General features: G+C 37.9%; 1 protein-coding gene and 1 non-coding gene across 3 annotated transcripts; one reads left to right on the top strand and one right to left on the bottom strand.

Moving 5' to 3' along the window:
• Positions 1–3,832: 3,832 nt before the first annotated feature.
• LOC104436274 (putative inactive cysteine synthase 2) lies at positions 3,833–6,573 on the top strand. Of its 2 annotated transcripts, XR_005549753.1 has the most exons (4): positions 3,833–4,031; positions 4,245–4,302; positions 4,664–5,141; positions 5,225–6,573. XR_005549753.1 is itself a non-coding variant. In XM_039309995.1 (3 exons), exons 1-3 carry the CDS (start codon positions 4,000–4,002, stop codon positions 4,946–4,948), a joined length of 375 nt encoding a protein of 124 aa, XP_039165929.1. In that variant the 5' UTR covers positions 3,833–3,999; the 3' UTR covers positions 4,949–6,573. The 2 variants fall into 2 exon arrangements, 1 of the variants encoding a protein (XP_039165929.1); XM_039309995.1 differs by having other exon boundaries at positions 4,664–6,573.
• Positions 6,574–9,092: 2,519 nt separating this feature from the next.
• Positions 9,093–9,255, bottom strand: LOC120289090. The gene has a single exon (XR_005547049.1). It is a non-coding gene; the product is annotated as a U1 spliceosomal RNA (small nuclear RNA).
• Positions 9,256–19,954: the final 10,699 nt, after the last annotated feature.

Here is a 19,954-nt window from a genome sequence, read left to right as displayed (position 1 = left end):
AAATTTTAAATTAAAAAAGACATCAATTGGAGATAAATAAGGTCCGCCCAAATGATATCTTCTTAGATATTACATTTGAGTAAAAACTACTGGAAATAGGGGTTGGCCATCTTCAATTGCTTTTACCATTAGGAAAGTCTTCCTTTCATCTTGTTTGGGGATCTTCAATTTTGTGCTCAATATTCAATCTCTCATGCTTGGGAGTCTTTTATCTCTTATGGTTGGAGAGCTCACACTTAGGATGCTCAAATACTTGTGCTTGAGAGTTTTCCATCTTTCAATTGTCAAAAGAAATTTTGGACGGAAAGTTAACGAGTGCAAATTTGAGACTCAAGTAAAAGTTAGTGATTTTTTTATGAGACAAAATAAAAAGTTTAATGTAGATTCAAACTAGATTTAAAGTTGTTTTTCATGGGACAAAAGAAAATTTAAGGTAGAATTGAGAGAGAATTTAAAGTTAAGAGATTTTTTAAGGGGACAAAAGATATTTTGATAAATTTGGGATTGAACCTAAAGTTGGATTTTTATTTTTTTTAGGTATTATGCCGAAGGTTTTAGGGATTTCTTGCAGGTTTTTCAGTGATATGATGGATATTTTGAGTGTCAATGATTATCTATCAAGTAATTGTGTCCTTCCATTTCTATACCTCATTTCAACTGAATTGGCAAACAAGGAGGGCAGTCCCTTCTTCAATTAGTTGCCATAAATGTGAAATTCCTCAAATGTTACAAGGACATTGTGCTTATTTCTTTTTGTAGCCACAGTCTTGAATTCAAAACTCTCATTGATCCATAAAATGAAAATTTGGTAGTGGTGAGGAGGTCTAAGGGCAAAATATAATTATAGAGGTAATGAATCGGCTCTTCTATGCATGCTGCATAAGCCTGTCAATTTGATGCAACAAGTTTCAAACCACGAACGGAGAACTTGCCCTCATGGTGCGGTCTCCACTGGGCAAGAAAAACACCCCAAAGCATTCACTAGGCCTTTGGCTTCATCTACTAACATGTTGAAGACCTACTAGGGAATGGAACAACTCCCAATACATCGATAGAGTTCGTGAAAACAGCATCAATGTTTGGCAACAATGGTTTGAAATAGTGGAAGAGGTGACCCGTCACTTTTCAAATTCTCTCCACCATGGGTCAAAGCTTACTTAGCCCACCGGTATCTACAGTACCTTTGGAGTTCGTGTCCAGTACTAGCCAATAACTCTTGAAAGATAATACGTTTAATTCATCTATATAAAAATTAACAATGATTGTACCACGGCGTGATAGGTTTTTGCAATAATTTACTCCATAAGAATGTGCCTAACATGAAAAAGAGACAGCGACGACATTGTCTTGTCCGAATCATCCCGAAGATTAAGTTCTAGCGCACTTCAACTTTTACAGTTGAAGAAGCCTGCGTGCCGTCTTGACCCGTTGAAGAACCAAGGATTGACAGCGGTGCAAGGCATCTGCTGCTTGGAATCTTGGCTCGATTCTCTCTCTTTTGTTGAGGGTTCTTTCTCGGTCTTTCGCTTACGTCATTTATATTTGACCACATAGAGTAATGACAAGGTGAGGAAACGGGAAAGGATGTTATACTTACAACTTGTTTTGGTTCTCTCAATTATCGCGTAATGCTTCGTCACTATAAATTTATTGAAAAATTATATAAATGATCGCCTAATTTTAGAAGTTACTGCACTCTCGGTAACCATATTTCCTATTTTCACGTAAATATGAAACTAAATTAATGTGTGTCCATTGATTCCATATAGTTTGTAAATATATGAAGTACTAAACAATTTTTCAATGGAAGCGAAAAATTGACCCGGGTTAATTGAATTCCAATTTGATTAAGTTCTAAATTAGCATTATAATCTTTGAGAATCCTAGTTAGCTAGAATAATTGGAAAAGATAATTTAATTTGTAGCCAATCATAAGTGAGTGTATCTCTAATTGTGTTGCAAAATCAAACTCAATCAAAAGATCTTAATTTTTTTGTAGAGCGTTTCTTCTTCTTCTCATGGCCTCATTGCGCCTCCTATTTTAATTAATGTTCAATTTGGATACCGTGATAAAGATGTCTGAAACTTTTCGAACCTTTACTGGGCATTGCTGGTGAGCTAGGACAATAGTCATTCGTTGCATGCATGATCTGTGAACTCTAGACTACTAGAGTTTGAACTAGGTGGGGCTTAAGAGATGTGACTGTAGAGTGTGTTTATTTCACCAAAAAAAAAAAAAGTATAATATAGAAGATATTTTTCTATAAATGATCGTTTGTATTTCTCACAAAAATAAATGAATGTAAAATGTTTTCATTGTCCATGAAAATACTATGAATTGTTTTTGATAATGCGAATATTTTCCATTAACGAATTATTTCGAGTGATATAGGTGATTATTGTTAAGTTACTTTAATTGAGTTTCCCTTATTATCAGAGTGTTATTTCCTTTTTTACTTACATAAGGGTATTATTGTCATATACAGTTTATATTCAATATAAATACAATGGGTGTAGGGTTTTGTTACTACAGAAATCTATAACACCTCTTTGTTTCTTTCTTTTACGTTCTCCTTCTCCTCTTCTCTGTTCCTTCTCTCTTCTTCTTTCTCTCTTACTATTCGCTACGGGTTCTCTAATCAGCTTTGTGACAATTATTTTTACAGTAAAATATTTTCTAAATCATTCATTTCCAATGAAATAGACAAGATCTGAATCTTTATGTTAAATTTTAAGTCTAGATTTGCAATTATTTATCTTGCCAATCTTAATTCCGGAAATTAAATTACAAGACCATCTCCCATAGTCCCATGACACCAAGATAAATGTAGACATCAAACCGGCCACCCTCCCCGGAGTCTCCTTGCCCGGTCCGCAAGTAATGCAATGCTCTCTGTTTCTGTTTTTTCGTCGTGGCTATTAATGAAACAAAATAGAGAGATTACAGCGAAATCCCCCTGTAGTTCCATGAAAATACTAACATCTCAAAATTTTCTTGACTAAATATAAAATATTAAAGTACAACGATTCTACGTAATCAATTTGTTCCGACTAAATTGCTGGGACAAATAATTTGCAATTAGGGTTCAGCAAATCTTTCGTAACTATTCGAGGACTCGTTTGCCCAAACTGGAAAAGATGATAGTAATACAATGACTAAAAAAGTCAACGTGTTCATGTCGTCACCTTCGCGCGTGCTACTTTACCCAGAAGCCGAATGAAAATGATCTGGCTTTTCATACATACAAACACCAGACAGATGGCAGTTCGCAAGCAAGATCATCTGGAGCTCGCGTTCCAAGCTTCTCTCTCTTCGTCGTTTCTTCACGGAGAAGGTAAGAGCTCGCATGTCTTTCTTCTTCTTTTGTTTCGGAACTGGAGTGCATGCGATGCGTCCGTTCTCGTCTTCGAGCTTGCTCCTGTTCTCTTCTGCTGCTGAAGAAAAGCTTCGCATGCATATTCTTTTCTCTCTGTACTCTGCTCTTGCTTATGATACTGTGCGCGCACTGAATTTTGTGAGGGACCCAGTACCGCGCTCTGTATGCGTGCTCTTTACTCGCGCGCATTCCACGCAAGCCCGAGTCCAGGTTCTCACCGGTGTCAAATCACTTCGTACTGTGTTCGCTCGAGATGCTGATTTCGCCCGAGGCGCAATTCTTATGCAATTCCTGCGAAATGGCTTGGAGCTACTTTGCTTCCTTCTAAAAATTATAGCCCACCAACTTGTTTATAAGAATATATGCTTTGTGTGCTGAGAGAAGCGGCTGTTTCAGATTGTGCGGCGACGAAACATGGTGGAAGGGGAGTCCCTTATTGCGAAAGATGTCACTGAGGCAAGCAGTGTTGCATCTCCTTCAGCACCATTTGCGTAGATATAGTTGCTAAGGCGCTGTACTCTGATCGAGTGCTGTTTTGGTGCAGATAATTGGCAAGACGCCCCTGGTGTACCTCAACCGTGTGGTGGAGGGTTGTGTTGCCTGAATAGCTGCGAAGCTCGAAATGATGGAGCCCTGCTCAGGTGTCAAAGACAGGTTTGTAATTGGAATTTGAATATTGTGGTGTCCATTTCCAGTCAAATTACAGATTCCTCACGATGCCAGGAGGTTGGCACTTGTCAAAAGAAGCATGAATTTAATTGCCACCTCTGGTCTATATATTATCGCATAAATGAAACATTTTCTTTGGCGATGTGATTTGTTCTGATGAATTGCAGTCACAGCCAATCCTTTTGTCCTTGATTGTAGGATTGCGTATAGAATGATTGCAGATGCTGAGGAAAAGGGTCTGATTAAGCCGGGAGAGGTTAGTTTTGGTTGGTCAAGTTTCTTCATGTAGACTATCCATCTGTAAAAGCTGTTCAAAATGGCAAGTCTATTACATTCATGTTGGAAAGCCCCTTCTTCTCTATATCGCTTGGTGCCTCTTGGGCGATGTAACTGTTGGTGTGATCCAAGTTGGTTGAATAAATTGATCATGGATTTGACAATCAAATAAGGCATGAATGTGCTTTAAATCCTCATTTGTCTAGTACATCAACTACACTAAAAAATTGCAAAGGTTCGAGTCTGTGTCTGATAAACTCAGTGTAACAAGAAAAAGTTTCTATATGTGCCAAGTGAAACTATGGAACTGACGAAACTTCCTCTGTTGTGATGTGTTCAAGAGTGTTCTGACTGAGCCTACTAGTGGTAGCACCGGAATAGGGCTGGCATTTATGGCTGCTGCCAAGGGTTATAAACTTATAATTACCATGCCTGCTTCAATGAGTCTTGAAACAAGAACCATTCTCCGTGCTTTTGGAGCTGATCTGGTCCTCACGGATCCAGCCAGGGGCATGAAAGGCTCTGTTAAAAAGGCTGAAGAGATAGTGGAAAGAATACCCAATGCATACATGCTTCATCAATTTGAGAACCCTGCCAATCCCAAGGTATACAGTTCACACACTTAGTAATGCTTCTATAGCTAGCTGGTTGGAGAAGCTTAAGTTCTTCCTGCTTTCATACATCCATTATGAAACGACTGGACCGGAGATCTGGAAAGATTCAGGAGGCAAAGTTGATGCCCTCGTTTCTGGGATAGGAACTGGAGCTACAATAACAGGAGCAGGAATATATCTCAAGGAGCAGAACCCTAAGATCAAGGTGTGCATTTCTATCGCCTAGTTATATTTCTAGGCAACTTTACCGTTTCTCATGTTTTTCATTTAATACTTCTGTGTGTTTAGCTCTATGCTGTAGAACCTGCAGAATGTGCAGTATTATCTGGTGGCAAACCTGGTAAGTCATGATCTTCAACACACTGTTGGATCCCTTTGTAACTGGTAGTGATATTACACTGGCTTAACTTTTCATTGTGTACTTTTCCTTTTCCTTCTGCACCAATTGAAGGACTTGGATGAGGAAACATACTTTGTGTTTGGGTTTTGGCTGTGCCTTCTCTTATTTATCTCCCTCTCTGATGCATGATTAATATACTGAGTGAAGAACTTAGGAATGGCTGTCCTGATTTTTCGAGGATACGGGTAGAGTAGTAATTACTTGCCTGGAAATTAACTTCATTGTATGATTGATATGATCAATGAACCGCAGAATTGGGTCATCCATTTCCTTTTCCTCTCATGACGGTTCAGCTACTACATACCCTGGTTCTGCCCAGACAGCCTTTTGTTTAGTCACTAGAACTTATGAATTTGCTACATTTGTGTTGGGAAAAAATATTTGCTTAAACTTTCTGTGATTTCATATGTTTTGGTGATGTTCAGCATGGTTCTATGATAATTTCATATACACTACAAAATGAATTGCCGAAGGTCCGCATAAAATACAAGGCATTGGTGCTGGCTTCATCCCTGGAGTGCTAGATGTGAATTTATTTGATGAAGTTATTCAAGTAAGTTTTTATCCGTACAAGGGGACAAATTTGTGCTATTTTCTTGCTTTTACATCTCGGCATCCGTCCACTTATTATGTCTTCTCATCTTGAGTACATGTTTTCGATGCCGTGATTTTTTGTACATTTGGTCTTTCCCCTTTATATTTATTACCATTTACCAAAAAAAAAAAAAATTGTGCTATTTTCTTTCTGTTTTCTGGTCCTGCCATCATGTTCAATTATCCTCATTCCTAAATTTCATAACATCCATGCTGTTGCACAAGGGAAAAAGGACTAAACATGCAAACAAAAAGTCTGCTCTCTTGCTGATATCCATCCTAATACCTAGATCATCATTTGTATTCAACAAAATGACAACAACTCTTCAATTGCACATGCTTTTTACGATTTGCATACCGTTAGCCAATGATCTTTGCATTGTAAATGTGGTTCCTATCAAGTAATTCACACTGGCTATTACAGGATTCTCCATCTGACTTTGCAGGTATAAAGTGAAGAAGCTATTGAAACTGCCAAGCTGCTTGCAGTGAAGGAGGCTTTGCTGGTAAAGAGACTTGTCTATCATTAGGCACTGAGACTTCAGAACCCCACCCTAGGAAATGATGCACACACTGACTAATATCCATTTTTAACTTATTTCTTGAAACATGACATGATTGTGGCACTTCAGAGTTCTCTGTCGCGTGCTTTTTAAGTGGCTTCTTTGTGATTTTATCTTTTTCACTTGCAAGTCGGAATATCGTCGGGTGCAGCTACTGCAGCTGCAATTAATATTGCAAAGAGGCCAGAAAATTCTGGAAAGCTCATTGTGGTGAGTGAATTTGCTTTTATTGGACGTCGTTAGCAGAATATCATGTATTTTACAAGTGACTTCGCAATAACATAGCCATGTAAGCAAGCGCATATCTTCTTGTTCGGCGAGTTCAGCTTACTTAAGTTTTCTTTAGCTTGATGTCAAGCTTCAGTTGAATGAAACTACTCCTATTTTCCTTCTCAAAATGATGAAAAATCATTTCTAGCTTGTTCACGCTCTTCTTCAGCAGCAAGCAGCCATTCAATCATACTCATGCTAAAATATTAGGGCCAATTCCATAAGAAAGCACGAACTTTAAGTGTTGTCCCAAATCTGGACCGAACTTTATTTTGTCTAAAAAAAAAAAAGCACCAACTTTCACTTGTGTCTCAAATCTAGCCCTCCGTTAACTCTCCTTCCACAGACATCCGACGTAGCATTTCCACTCATAGTCTATTTGAAGATGAATGAAATAAGTCTATTACAAATAGGCTTCACATCTCTATTTAACTACAAGATGCACACGTTTTTAATATCTCGCTTTAAGGCAATGTAATATTCTGCTTCCAACCCAGCTTCTGATATTGAAAACAGCTTACCAATTGTTAATTGATCTAATGGCCCTAGCTATGTGCCTCGTCCCCTAGAACTGAAGCTGTTGAATTATTTTTCCCATGATAATCATCTATAAAGTTCACCTCATTGGAGGGCAAATTTAAATTTAACACTTCTTCCAAAAACTCGAATGCAACATCGTTTTGCACCTCAACAAATTTGGACCTCTTCACAGTCGACCCATAGGGTAGATAAGAGGAGCGCATTTACGGGAACACCTAGATCCCATAAGCTTATGCATCTTCTCAACATCAAGTCCAAAAGCATCTCCATGGTACCATTCTGTATCAAAGGAGTAGATATCAAAGTTATTTATGATATTCAAAAAACAATTAGACTCAATGCACATTAACTTCACAACTTTCACGGGGCCAAAATTTCCGATGGAAACACGTCTACGAGTGATCGAGCTTGTGTATGTGCAAGAGTGAGTGTCTCTGTGTGAGAGAATGAGCGAGCAAGCGTGAGAACTTCCAACGAATTGAAGACTCCCGTGCGCAAACTCACTGAGGAAAGGAAACCCTAGAAAGAATTCCCCAATCACATGAGTCGTGCGTTAGAGAAGAAGAAAAGCCCAGGAACAACTTTGCCTTTATATCCATGTCAGCTTGCTGTGTTGGATATTATTGCTGACGTGGAAATGCCATGTTGGATGACTGTGAAATGAGGGTTAACGGAGGGCCAGATTTGCGACACGAGTGAAAGTTTGTGCTTTTTCTTTTAGACAAAATAAAGTTCAAGTCAGATTAGGAACAACACCTAAAGTTCGTGTTTTTTTTTCTAAGACAAAATAAAGTTCGGGTCAGATTTAAGGCAACACCTAAAGTTGGTGTTTTTTTTTTATGGAATTGGCCCTAAAATATTAACCCTGCTCAGGTGGTCTTCCCAAGCTCTGGAGTCTTCTGAGCTGTTCCAATCAGTGAAGCAGGACGCAGAGAATATGCTCTATGAACCTTGACTAATTTCCTCAACGTGTTGACATAATTTGATTTGGTTTAATAGACTCATGAAGAAGAAATTCCAGCCGGCCCATTCTGATGAAGAATTGTGCGCCGTGACAAGTATTTAATAATGCGCTGCGGGGACATGACATGTATGTTTATTTTTTCCCCCCTTAACAGTTTTTCTTTTCCTTGCTTCCAACCATATAAACTTTCGTGTTAGCTTTCATAATCGTCTTGTACGTATAACCTTCTGCATTCGGCGAAGGGGAAAGGTGACAATTAATACTTCAGATTTACTCTTTTTACTTCCTCCACTTGCCATGTGTTCTGTAATCAAATTAGCCATATGCATAAAGCTGATAGCAGTTCCCTTTCATACTTACGCGAAGAAGTAACATTTAGATCACGATAAACATGACTATAGGAGAGCTAATTCTCGCACATGACAACTTAGTGAGTTAGAAAATATAGATCAGCGTGTTAGCTTTTGGCAGCAAGGCGAAAATTTTCGGACTTCAATATGCCTTCGAAGGCTCCACGAGAAAGGCCATAGGATTGGTGCTTATCACCCTGCGGGGACAACGTAGGTGGACAAGAAACCGTACAAGTGCAAATCCTGCAAAGGCTCCTTCAAATAGGCATGCTTTCTCAGCAACCCATCTCTAACGTACCCGGCCTTCTTCTGCACTCTCTGGCCAGTCCTATCGTCCACCCCGACGAAGGCTTGAACCCTCAAAGACATCAGGGAAATCCCCGAACACCTGGTACGGCGCCATTTTCACCGGTCAGGTCACCTCGACAGGAATGCCATACTAAGGAAATAGGCTATGTTTAGACTAAGGAATTGGGTAGGGGCCGCGCGAACGCAGGCCCCCACTGCCACAAATTATGACGTAGGCTCGGCCACTTGGACCGACCTTGGGCTAGCACCCCTCCCGAAGTGCAATGGAGGTCACTAGGCCCAGGCCATGAGCCTTCTTGATAGCCCATTGACCCCGTCCAGGTAAGTGATTTGCTTATTGTCCAGGCCTTTACTTTTACATTGGTCAAACTCCCTCGCCGATTCAGTAGCCACTCTGTGTGGGACAAACAGAGAGAGAGAGAGAGAGAGAGAGAGAGAGAGAGATATGGAGATGGAGATGGAGGAGTCGGTCAGAATTTGGGTGAAGAATCAAAAGGGGGTTTCTTGCGAAAAGGGGACTTGCGAAGAACATATGACAGAGGATAATTACATGTTAAAAGCCATCTGCTATTATGTGTAGTTAAGAACATATTGCACTGAATAATTAATTTTTCCCTATAGAAGGGTGCAAATTGCACATAAATCAAGATAGATTTTTATCATTTGTACGGGGACATGACGTGGATGGTGTTTAAATTGATGTTAGGTGCATCAAATTCTCTATGAAGAAAAATGCCTATCATTCCGCAAAATTTCATATGAGATCTGAAATGCAATTTTAAAACACAAGGGCTTTTCGAAAGTTGGTGAGAAGATTAAGAGTTTACACTTCAAGAAGTTGTTGAATTCTCAAAATCAAAGCCTACTCAACACAATCACTTGGGATGAGGTCGGATAAATAAATAAATATAGTAACGTTAGAACATTTGTTGGTAAAAAATTAGTGATCACTTGATTTTCCTATGACTTATTGATATCTTATTGGCACTTTTATGTAATGACCAACTCTTTTCTATAATAAGCACATTACTAACTTTTTTTTTAATCTCTTACAAATTTTAATTTGTCTTTTGTACCAATGCCTTAAATTTATAAACTTTGATATGAATTTATTAATGTTTATTTGAATGACTTACCAACTTTCTCAAATTATATTATCAATTAACTCTGGGTTACCAACTTCAAATTCGAGTTACTTGCCAATATTAGTTTTTCTTTTTTTTTTTAAATTATCAATTTTTGTTATCATTTATTAATATTTATTTATCTTTTTTATAAACACCTTAAATTTATTCAATTCTCATATGAATTTATCAATCTTTATTTACGTCATTGATATCAGTTTTAGGGGTGAGCATCTCCCCTTTTCTGCTAGCTTTTTACCTAAAATTATCCTTTCTGTCATATGTTCTTTGCAAGTCCCCTGTTCGCAAGAAACCCCCTTTTGATTCTTCACCCAAATTCTGACCGACTCCTCCATCTCCATCTCCATATCTCTCTCTCTCTGTTTGTCCCACACAGAGTGGCTATTGAATCGGCGAGTGAATTTGACCAAAGTAAAAGTAAAGGCCTGGGCAAAAGGGTTAGGTTTGTGTTGTGGGATTTATCACTTACGAAGAACATAAAAACCATTCGAGTTGGGTGCCGGCTTCCCAATTCCACCCTTTCGGTTGGGAGGAATGGAATACTTTCCTCCCGTCATCGATCTCTTCCCAAATCAATTGCTATCTCTGTTGGGCACAAACCAATTCAGTACGGAAATAATCAGTATCGATGGGTTGTTTTTATGTGATCCGTAAGAATTACATTAACTGATTTGTAATTCTGAATAAATTTGGATCATTACAAGTTCTGGTGAAATCAGATGGGGCAAATATCTATATTGATTTATGTGCAATTTGTACCTTCTATAAAATGTATGTCCCACACAGAGTGGCTATTGAATCGGCGGCAGTCAACCACTGGGATTCGGCCCAGTAGCCACCCTTCCAACATGGAAGAGGAATGTGAGGGGTTCAAATCCCCACATTCTCAAGGGGGATGGGTGGGGACACGTGAGTTCCAAGAGTGGGTTTCGACTCCCACGCCCTACAAGAAGTAGGGCAAAAGTCTGAGAGTGAGTGTAGAGTAGAAATAGAGTAGGACTGACAAAAAAAAAAAAAATCGGCAGCGGTCATCAACTCCGTGGTCCCCGGCCCTCTCCCCTGCCGCGACGGAGGTCTCCACCGACGTGGCCTACAACATGAGTGCCATCGCCCCCGGCAAGCTCAACGTCCACCTGGTGCCCCACTCTCACGACGACGTCGACTGGCTGAAGACGGTCGACCAGTACTACGTCGGTGCCAACAACACCATCCGGGTAAAAAACAAAAAAGGGGCCTTTGACCCTCTTCTGTGCTTTGCTTGATTTGCTCCGCGAGGTGAGATAGCCGCCTATGGCCGAATAAATGAGTGATGTAGAACATGCTAAATTAAATATCTAAATATTTAATTAAACTTTCTATATCTATAAATCTTAGATAGGCCAAAAATATTAAGATTCGTTTAATATATTAGCCAAATCTATTTGAGCATTACTATATACATTTATAACCGAATTTGTAGTTATTGTTAACCAAAAAAGGGAAAGGTATACATAAATCTCTTATTTCGATCTAAATATATATCCCTTGATTTCTTTTTCCCTATGCTTTTTTTTTTTAATGTTCCCAATCCAAATACATGTACTAATTTTGCAAATGTCTTATCTTCGTGTAACATGGACAGATTAACTGATATAGTTATCATCAACTTTGAACAATGAGGATCATACATATGTAATGTTTATCGGTAAATCCCTCTCTATTTGTAAAAATATCCAAGATTAAAAAGGTTTTCTCATTAAGTGTTTCTCTTAATAAATTTTGTGAATTGGCTAATAAATTTGACATCTTTCATATACTACCATTGCTGCTGTTCAAAGCTAACATCATCTCGCACTAATCCAATTTGCAATCTCTTTATATATAATCCTTATCCAAAGGAAAAAATTTCATTTCGAAAGATGGCACACCTAATGGCCTAATATAATGATTGTAGGCTTACTTGTTTTTCTCCCATACCACTTATACAATGCCATCATGACTTGGCTTACTTATTCTCAAAGGAGAATTTTATGGTAATGATGACCATATGTTTAATGGACACCTAAGCTTATGAATCACAAACTTCTTTTCCAAGGCAAATCCTACACCATCATTATCGAATCTTCGAGTGGACACCTAGGCTTATGAGGTGGAGATCCAATGGTCTAACGTAATCATTTGAAGGCTTGTTTGTAAATTTCATTTTAATTTGGAAATGAGTGATGTAAAACATAGAACACGTGTAATGTTAGGGTACAACGTAATACGAATTAGAACGCAAAACCAGAAAATTCATTTTTATGATTTCAAGTTTGTTGGTTAATCATCATGGTCAACTTGGAATGATAAGTGGGTTATTTGGTAGTTCATCATTTTCTTATTTATTATATACGTTCAAGCATTGGATTACATGGATTATCAATTAGGAAATTCCTACACATTACAACTTGAAATGATAGAGTGCACAACTGGAATAATTTATGATCGTTTGTGCTATGATATATGCTTTAGAAAGGCAAATAGATTAAGGTACGGAATAATTTATGATCATTTAGGCTGTAATCATTTAATTAATGAGATGCTTTCGATCATTCAATCATAAATAACGCCATCATTTGATTAAATATCAGCTGCGATCAATTCGAAATAGTTTTCTATTTCAGATATTCCCCGTGTGAAGGCAATAAATTTGACACCGAGGTTATACATTTCAAGATCCACACCCATGTTCGTTCTCAGATTTCATACATAGAACCTCCAAGAAAATTAATGATTGAATTTAATAGGAAAATCTGTGTGTTACCTAAAAATAGAGTGAGGAAATTCTTTAAACTAATTATTCAATTAGTAAGGCCTAAATCAATTAAACTCGTCTGAAATCTGAGAACGAAGATTTGTCATTTAACCCATTTGTCCATGCAATATGGTAATCCTCACTCTTTATTCCCTTTGCATTAGATAATTCTTGTAAAACGTGGACGATCGTCATGATTAAGGTGGCGTCTAGGATAACTTCTGCTTTTGGAATTTGGTGCATATTCTACATCGATGATGGAATGCACCTATATGGGCTGTAAGCATAAATAGTTTGGGCAAAAGCTCACGATCTCGTGGAAATAGTATCAGGACGGGATCGTGAAGGCTCGAAAGTAGACGGGTACGTGATAGCCGCCTATGGACAGCGAGGTCACCAACCCCCTTCGATGGTGGCAGCAGCAGTGGTGCCTAGCCACCAGCCCTCCTCTTTTTTTCTCTTTCTTTTTTTGTATATATATATTTTGGTAGGAGTCGGTTAAAATGAATTAGGTAGGTGTCTCAAGTGAATTGTTGTACAAATACAAAGGCTGACCCCTGTATATTTATATTTTGACCCCTCAAGTATCGAAAATTTTCAAAATTGACCACATGCATGTCGAAATTCTAGACTCGCGTTTCAGAGAGAATTAACCACGTGTCGGATTTTTCGACACTCGTTGACCGCATATCGAAGCGTGTCGGGGCATGTCAGAGCATGTCGGACACAACACGAAGGTTCCTGAAGAGTATCAATGCTACATAGATTGATTGCAGATGTCAAATAGAGATATACGTTTATCTCAAGCGGCAATGTTTATCGTTGGTGGAGTGAGCTTCTATGTGCACATGAAGCTGCACCATTTGCCATTGACATTATATCGACCGTGTGATCTACACATCATATATTTTCTCATGTCATTGGTCCCATGAACAATGGTTAGCGATTAAATAAGAGTAGTGGTTGCATATCCAAATGATGACATAAGTTAAAAATTCATTGTCGATGGATTTTGAGGGCTTCTATGGTCTATCGAAGAGCTGATTTTTAATTGTTATCGGTTATTGAAGGGAATATCAGATTCCCAAAAAACCAGATTCGACACTAAATTGAACCCCTAAAACAAGTGCGGAAGACGAGCCCGGGAAAATCACATGTATCACCGATCCTAAGGCACATCACAGAATCGAACGTATCTTGTTAGCCACAGATTAAACATCAACACCGATATGAGGAAGAGAAACTGATCCCGTTCGATCCGATGACGTGAATTTGCCTTAAAGGGAAGAGAATGTCGCCTCTTTTGTCTTACTGTTCTTTTTGGAGTGTTTTTAAGGGAGAGAGGGAGGAGGAACGTACATAAAGGTGCGTTCCTCCCTCTCTTTTCCCCATTAAATACGTCCTCTCCAAAGGACATGTCCCTTCGGTAAAAGACGTCTCCCAAAAGTTACAACTCTTCAACGTATCCCTCCATCCATGGGCCATAATCTTGTGAGCCAAGCTTTTAGGCCCAGCATGGGCAGATGGGCCAACTTAGGCCCATCACATTAATTAATAAATAAAACTATCATCTCCCACTTGCACATGGTGGGCCAAACATGATCCTCTTTACCTCTCTGCAACGTTCATACCGGTGAATAATCCGTGCCACCAGCATACTTTGAGAGTTCATTGCCATACATCTATAAGGAATATATAACAGCTCATAATGGGCATCACACTCTGAGTAGATTTAGTATGCAATACCCTAGATCGATCGATCACATTTATATCTCTCTCTTGATCTCTTTTTAAATAATGATATATTGTATTCACAATTACAATTATCCCAAAGACAGTCATAATTGGTCAACCAGTGAATACAAAATTTAGAATGTGATTCTCCATATTCGATCTTCCTATTTCCTTCAAACTCTCAATTTCAGTTCAGCTTGTTTTTCTAGGAATGTCCCATCAAATCGAATCAATTCATGATTATTGGCAACATCCTAAGATAGCAATCACTGAATAAAAATCTTGAGAATAAGTAAAAGTTATGACGGTACTAAATCGAGGAACTCTTTTCCTCAAGAGTCTCACACGGCATAAAAGTTGAGATCAAACTTTTGCCACTCTTATTGGTCATCTCATGCATTCGTAGTATGAAATACATATTACGGTATTAACTCCTTTCCCATGGAGCGTATGTCTACACCTTTAATACCGTACAAATGATAGTTCAGACATACCCAATGTCTAACTTGAGTTCACGTATCTACTCATTCACAAAATTCATCAGAACTCACATATGACATCTTAAACAGATAAAGTAAAATATGTGGGGTATTTTACTTTTAGACATAGTACATATCATGTCCTCATCTTAACACTTAGTTAAGGCGACATATATATTTTAAGCTTGAGCTCTCGATTATCACCTAGATAATAAGCTTAAAAACCGTCTCATCTCTATTTATCATATAGTAAATAGAAGCGATTACCCGTGTGAGTGGGCTAATCTTATATCTATCCGACATACTTTCTCAACTTAATGTAATGCACTGAGTATTAAGATGCATAAACATCAAACAAAGATTCATAGGCATTAATAGTGAAAAACACAAGTTCATAAATGTGAACAACTTAGGGAAATTACAATATCCAGTATATCAGACTCTACGCAATCCTAGAGATTTTACATGACCACAAAACACATCTCTAGGTATTGGCTTTGTCATAGGATCTATTACCATTCTATGCGTAGATATGTACTGTAAGTTCACATCATTTCGTGCAACCATATCTTTGACAAAGTTATACTTGATATTTATATGTTTGGTCTTGCCATGATATTTTGGATCTTTGGTGTACATTATAACTGCTTGGCTATCACAGTTAACCAATAATGGATTTGCATCTTTCTCAATAACACCTAAATAATCCAAAAATCTCTTAAGCTAAACTCCTTCTTGTACCGCTGCTGATAATGCCACAAACTCAGCTTCCATCGTGGACAAGGCTATACACGTTTGCTTCTTACTGCTCCATGATATAACGCCATTGTTCAGTAAGAAAGCAAATCCAGAGGTAGATTTCCTTTCATCTAAATATCCTCCTCAATAAGCATCTGAATAGCCTTCAAGTCGCAGATCATTTCCTTAGTAATTCAGCTTGTAATCAGTAGTTCTCTTCAGATACCTCAATATTCTTTTAATGGCCTTCCAATGTTCTTGACCTGGGTTGGATTGGTATCTACTCACAATTCCAACTACAAAACATATGTCAGGTCTTGTATACATCATAGCGTACATCAAGCTCCCAACAGCACTAGCATAAGGAACATGTTTCATTTGTTCCTTCTCTTGTGGAGTCCTTGAACACAGTCTATGGCTCAATCATTCACCTTTTGCAATAGGAGTGTCTATGGGTTTACAAACTTGCATACGAAATCGTTCAAGAACCTTATTTATATATGTTTCTTGCAAAAGAGATAACGACCTCTTCGAACGATCTCTTGAAATCTTAACTCCAAGAATATATGCAGCCTTACTCATATCTTTCATCTCAAAGTTGGAAGATAACCAACTTTTGATGGTATTAACAAACTCCATATTACTTCCGGCAATTAGTATATCATTAACATATAATGATATGATCACAAATTGATCTTTGGATCTTTTGATATATACATAATGATCATCATCAATTATTGTAAAATCATATGCTATTATGGCATTATGAAAACGTATATACCATTGTCTTGATGACTGCTTAAGACCATATATCAATTTCAAAAATCGACATACATTTTCTTCTTGGCCTTTTGTAATAAAACCAATAGGTTGTTCCATATATATTTCTTCATCTAATTCTCCATTGAGGAAAGTAGTTTTTTCATTCATTTGATGTAACTCAAGATCCATACTAGCCACTATTGCCAGAATAATGCGAATCGAGGTAAATCTCACTACAGGAGAAAATGTTTCTTCATAATCAATTTCTTCCTATTGATTATATCCCTTCGCCACAAGGCAAGCCTTATGTCTTTCTATCGAGCCATCAGCTTTACGCTTTATTTTGAGAACCCACTTGTTCCCAATAGCTTTGCATCCTTTTGGAAGATCAACTAGTTTCCAAACTTGGTTTGACTTCATTGACTCAATCTCCTCTTCTATTGCATGAATACATTTTTCCTTACTATGGCAAGTTAGAGCCTCATTAATATTTCTTGGATCATCCTCATCTTGTGGAGCAACCATAAAAGTTTCCCCTTTGATGTCAAAACGTCCACGGGGAATACTTTTACGACTTGTTCGCCGTATGGGAGATTGTACACTTTGCACATCATTTCCCATTATGCTCCCACTAGGATTAGATAATGATGATGTCGTCTCATCATGTGGTTGTAATTGAAAATGAGTTGAATTCAATTCATCACTTCTCATATTACTCCCACTTGGATGAACTCCATTAATAGCATTATCTTGATCCAAGGTTTCAAATAGGAAGTAATCTTCACCTATTTCGCCCCTCTTAGGAAATTCATTCTCTAAGAATGTGACATCACATTATTCAAATTCAGTTATACTCCCACTTTCCTGCTCACCTATGAATACATACATTTTCGAGTGTTCGGAGTATCTTATGAAAATACTCTTCTTTCCTCTGGGACCCAATTTCCCAAACTTGTGGAGGGCTCATGAGTATAGGCAGCACAACCCCATGACTTAAGAAAACTTAAGTCCGGTTTTCTACCTGTTCATAACTCATATGGAGTGGAAGTAACTAATTTGGAAGGCACTCGGTTAAGTATATAGGCAGCAGTTAACAACGCATCACTCCAAAAAGTGATAGGTAAGTTAGCATGTGCCATCATGAACCTAACTATTTCCAGTAGGGTTCTGTTTCTTCTTTCCGCAACATTATTTTGTTGAGAAGTATATGGAATAGACAACTATCTTCCTATTCCTTTTTCATCACATAATTTTCTAAACTCATCAGATAAATATTCTCGACCTCGATTGGATCTTAATACTTTTATTTTCTTATCTAATTGATTTTCTACCAAGTTCATAAACCTTTTGAAACAACTTAATGCTTTAGATTTATGAGAAATCAAATAGATATATCTGAATCGAGTGTAATCATCTATAAAAGTGATGAAATAAATAGCCCAATGCCTTCCTCTCACATTCATTGGACCACAGACGTCAGAATGGATTAAATGCAGAGGAAATTCAGCTCTTTTACATTTTCTAAATGGTTTCCTTGTCATTTTCCCTACTATGCAATGCTCACATACGGGCAAATCGACTTTTTCAATGTTGCCCAACAAGCCCTCTTCGACTAGTCTATTCATACGTTGTTAGCCAATATGATCAAGTCTAGCATGCCACACATTTACATCATTATCATATGAATTAGGAGACGTGAGAAGGGAATAACAAATATTTGCATTAACATAATCAATATCTAATACAATGAAACCATCTAGAAAATAACCACAACCATAAAAATTTGTATCCAAAAACAAATCCACACCTCTATTATGGAAGTTCATATTAAAACCTAGTTTGACCAACACTAAAACAGACACTAAATTTCGACGAATCTCCGGAGCATACAATACATCATGTAGGAATAAAGTGCGTCCACCACGCATATTCAGTTGGCAGGTGCCAATTCCTTTTACTTCAGCTCTAAAGTTGTTTCCCACATAAATCCACTTAGTTCTAGTTGGTACTCATTGGAATTTCACGAAGGATTCTCTGTCCTTCGCTACATGGTCTGTCACTCATGAATCCACAGTCCACAAAGGATTAGACTCAATTAAGAATATAGAACTCGACACATAAGCAAAGTTCTGAAAAGTACAAGGGGTGTATACCTTCTTTGGCTCACGACAATCGCGAGCATAGTGACCCTTCTTGTCACAATTGTAACACTTCACCCTTGTAAGCTTCTTCATTCGAGAACGCTTTCCTCTTTCATGTTGGTTAAGCTTAGGTTTCTTCCCTGAATGACCTACTTCCTTGCCTTTCCCTTTATCAAACTAGTTAGGACGTTTGCGCTTGGAGCTCGAAACTCCATATGAGCTAGAACCAGCATGATAGATTTTAGCTTCCGGCTTAGCCGCCAAGAGGCGGTCCTCTTCCAGCTCAAGATGACGCACTGCATCCTCAAAGGTTTTGATATTCTCATTATGGGTCAGGTGCACCTTCATATGCTCCCAACTCTGAGGCAAGGAACGAATCACTGTTTACACTTGCTGCTCATCAGCTAGGACATGGCCAGTATCTTTCAGCTCATTAATCATGTTTGACATCTTTCTAAAGTGTTGCTTCATGGTCTGACCATGAGGCTTCTTATAAGAGTTAAACCTAATAGTGAGTTGTCTCAGTTTAGTCACCGAAGTATGACCAAACCTTGCTGCCAACGCTTCCCACATTTCCTTGGCATTCTCAAAACACCTGAACTCTCGCATGACGTCATTTTCCATGCTACTTAGCAATGTAATGCGAGCAAGAGGGTTCTTTCTTTTCCATGCAAGAAATGCTTCCTTATCTCTCTTGTGATGTGCAGTGTTTCCTTCTTCAGGTTCTACCATGGTCAGGTTAAGAGCTTCTAGTGCCTCTTGCTCTTCTAGCACATATTGGATTTTCATGTGCCATATTTCATAGTTATCGCCATTGAGCTTCTCACCTTTGTTCAGCTCAGCAACTATGCTCTTTGTGACTGAAGCCATTGATCTGAACATATCAGACATATATGCACAAATTATTAATGCCTATCATTTATGCATCCATTTTGCACAAAACCATCATATTAATGAATTATTTCAAGTAAGGTCTCAGAATCAAAAGGTCACTATGTTTCTAATCATCATCTAAAATCCTAACTTAGAGTTATTATTAATATAACATTCTATGCAAAATAAATTCTTTGAACTTACAAAAATTTCTATGGACTACCCACAACAATTAATAATAATAGAAAGCAAATAGTACTTGATATTAAACAATGATATAATAATAATGCTTTCACATAATACAACTAACATATCAGTTGCCACACCAACAATAACTAGGTAGATAACATTACATAAGATGTCCACAAAGTACACTAAATAAA

This window comes from Eucalyptus grandis, chromosome 1 (assembly GCF_016545825.1).
Source record: "Eucalyptus grandis isolate ANBG69807.140 chromosome 1, ASM1654582v1, whole genome shotgun sequence".
Taxonomy (NCBI): domain Eukaryota; kingdom Viridiplantae; phylum Streptophyta; class Magnoliopsida; order Myrtales; family Myrtaceae; genus Eucalyptus; species Eucalyptus grandis.
Note: the sequence above shows the minus strand (reverse complement) of the source record. Positions and strands in the feature narration are given on the sequence as shown.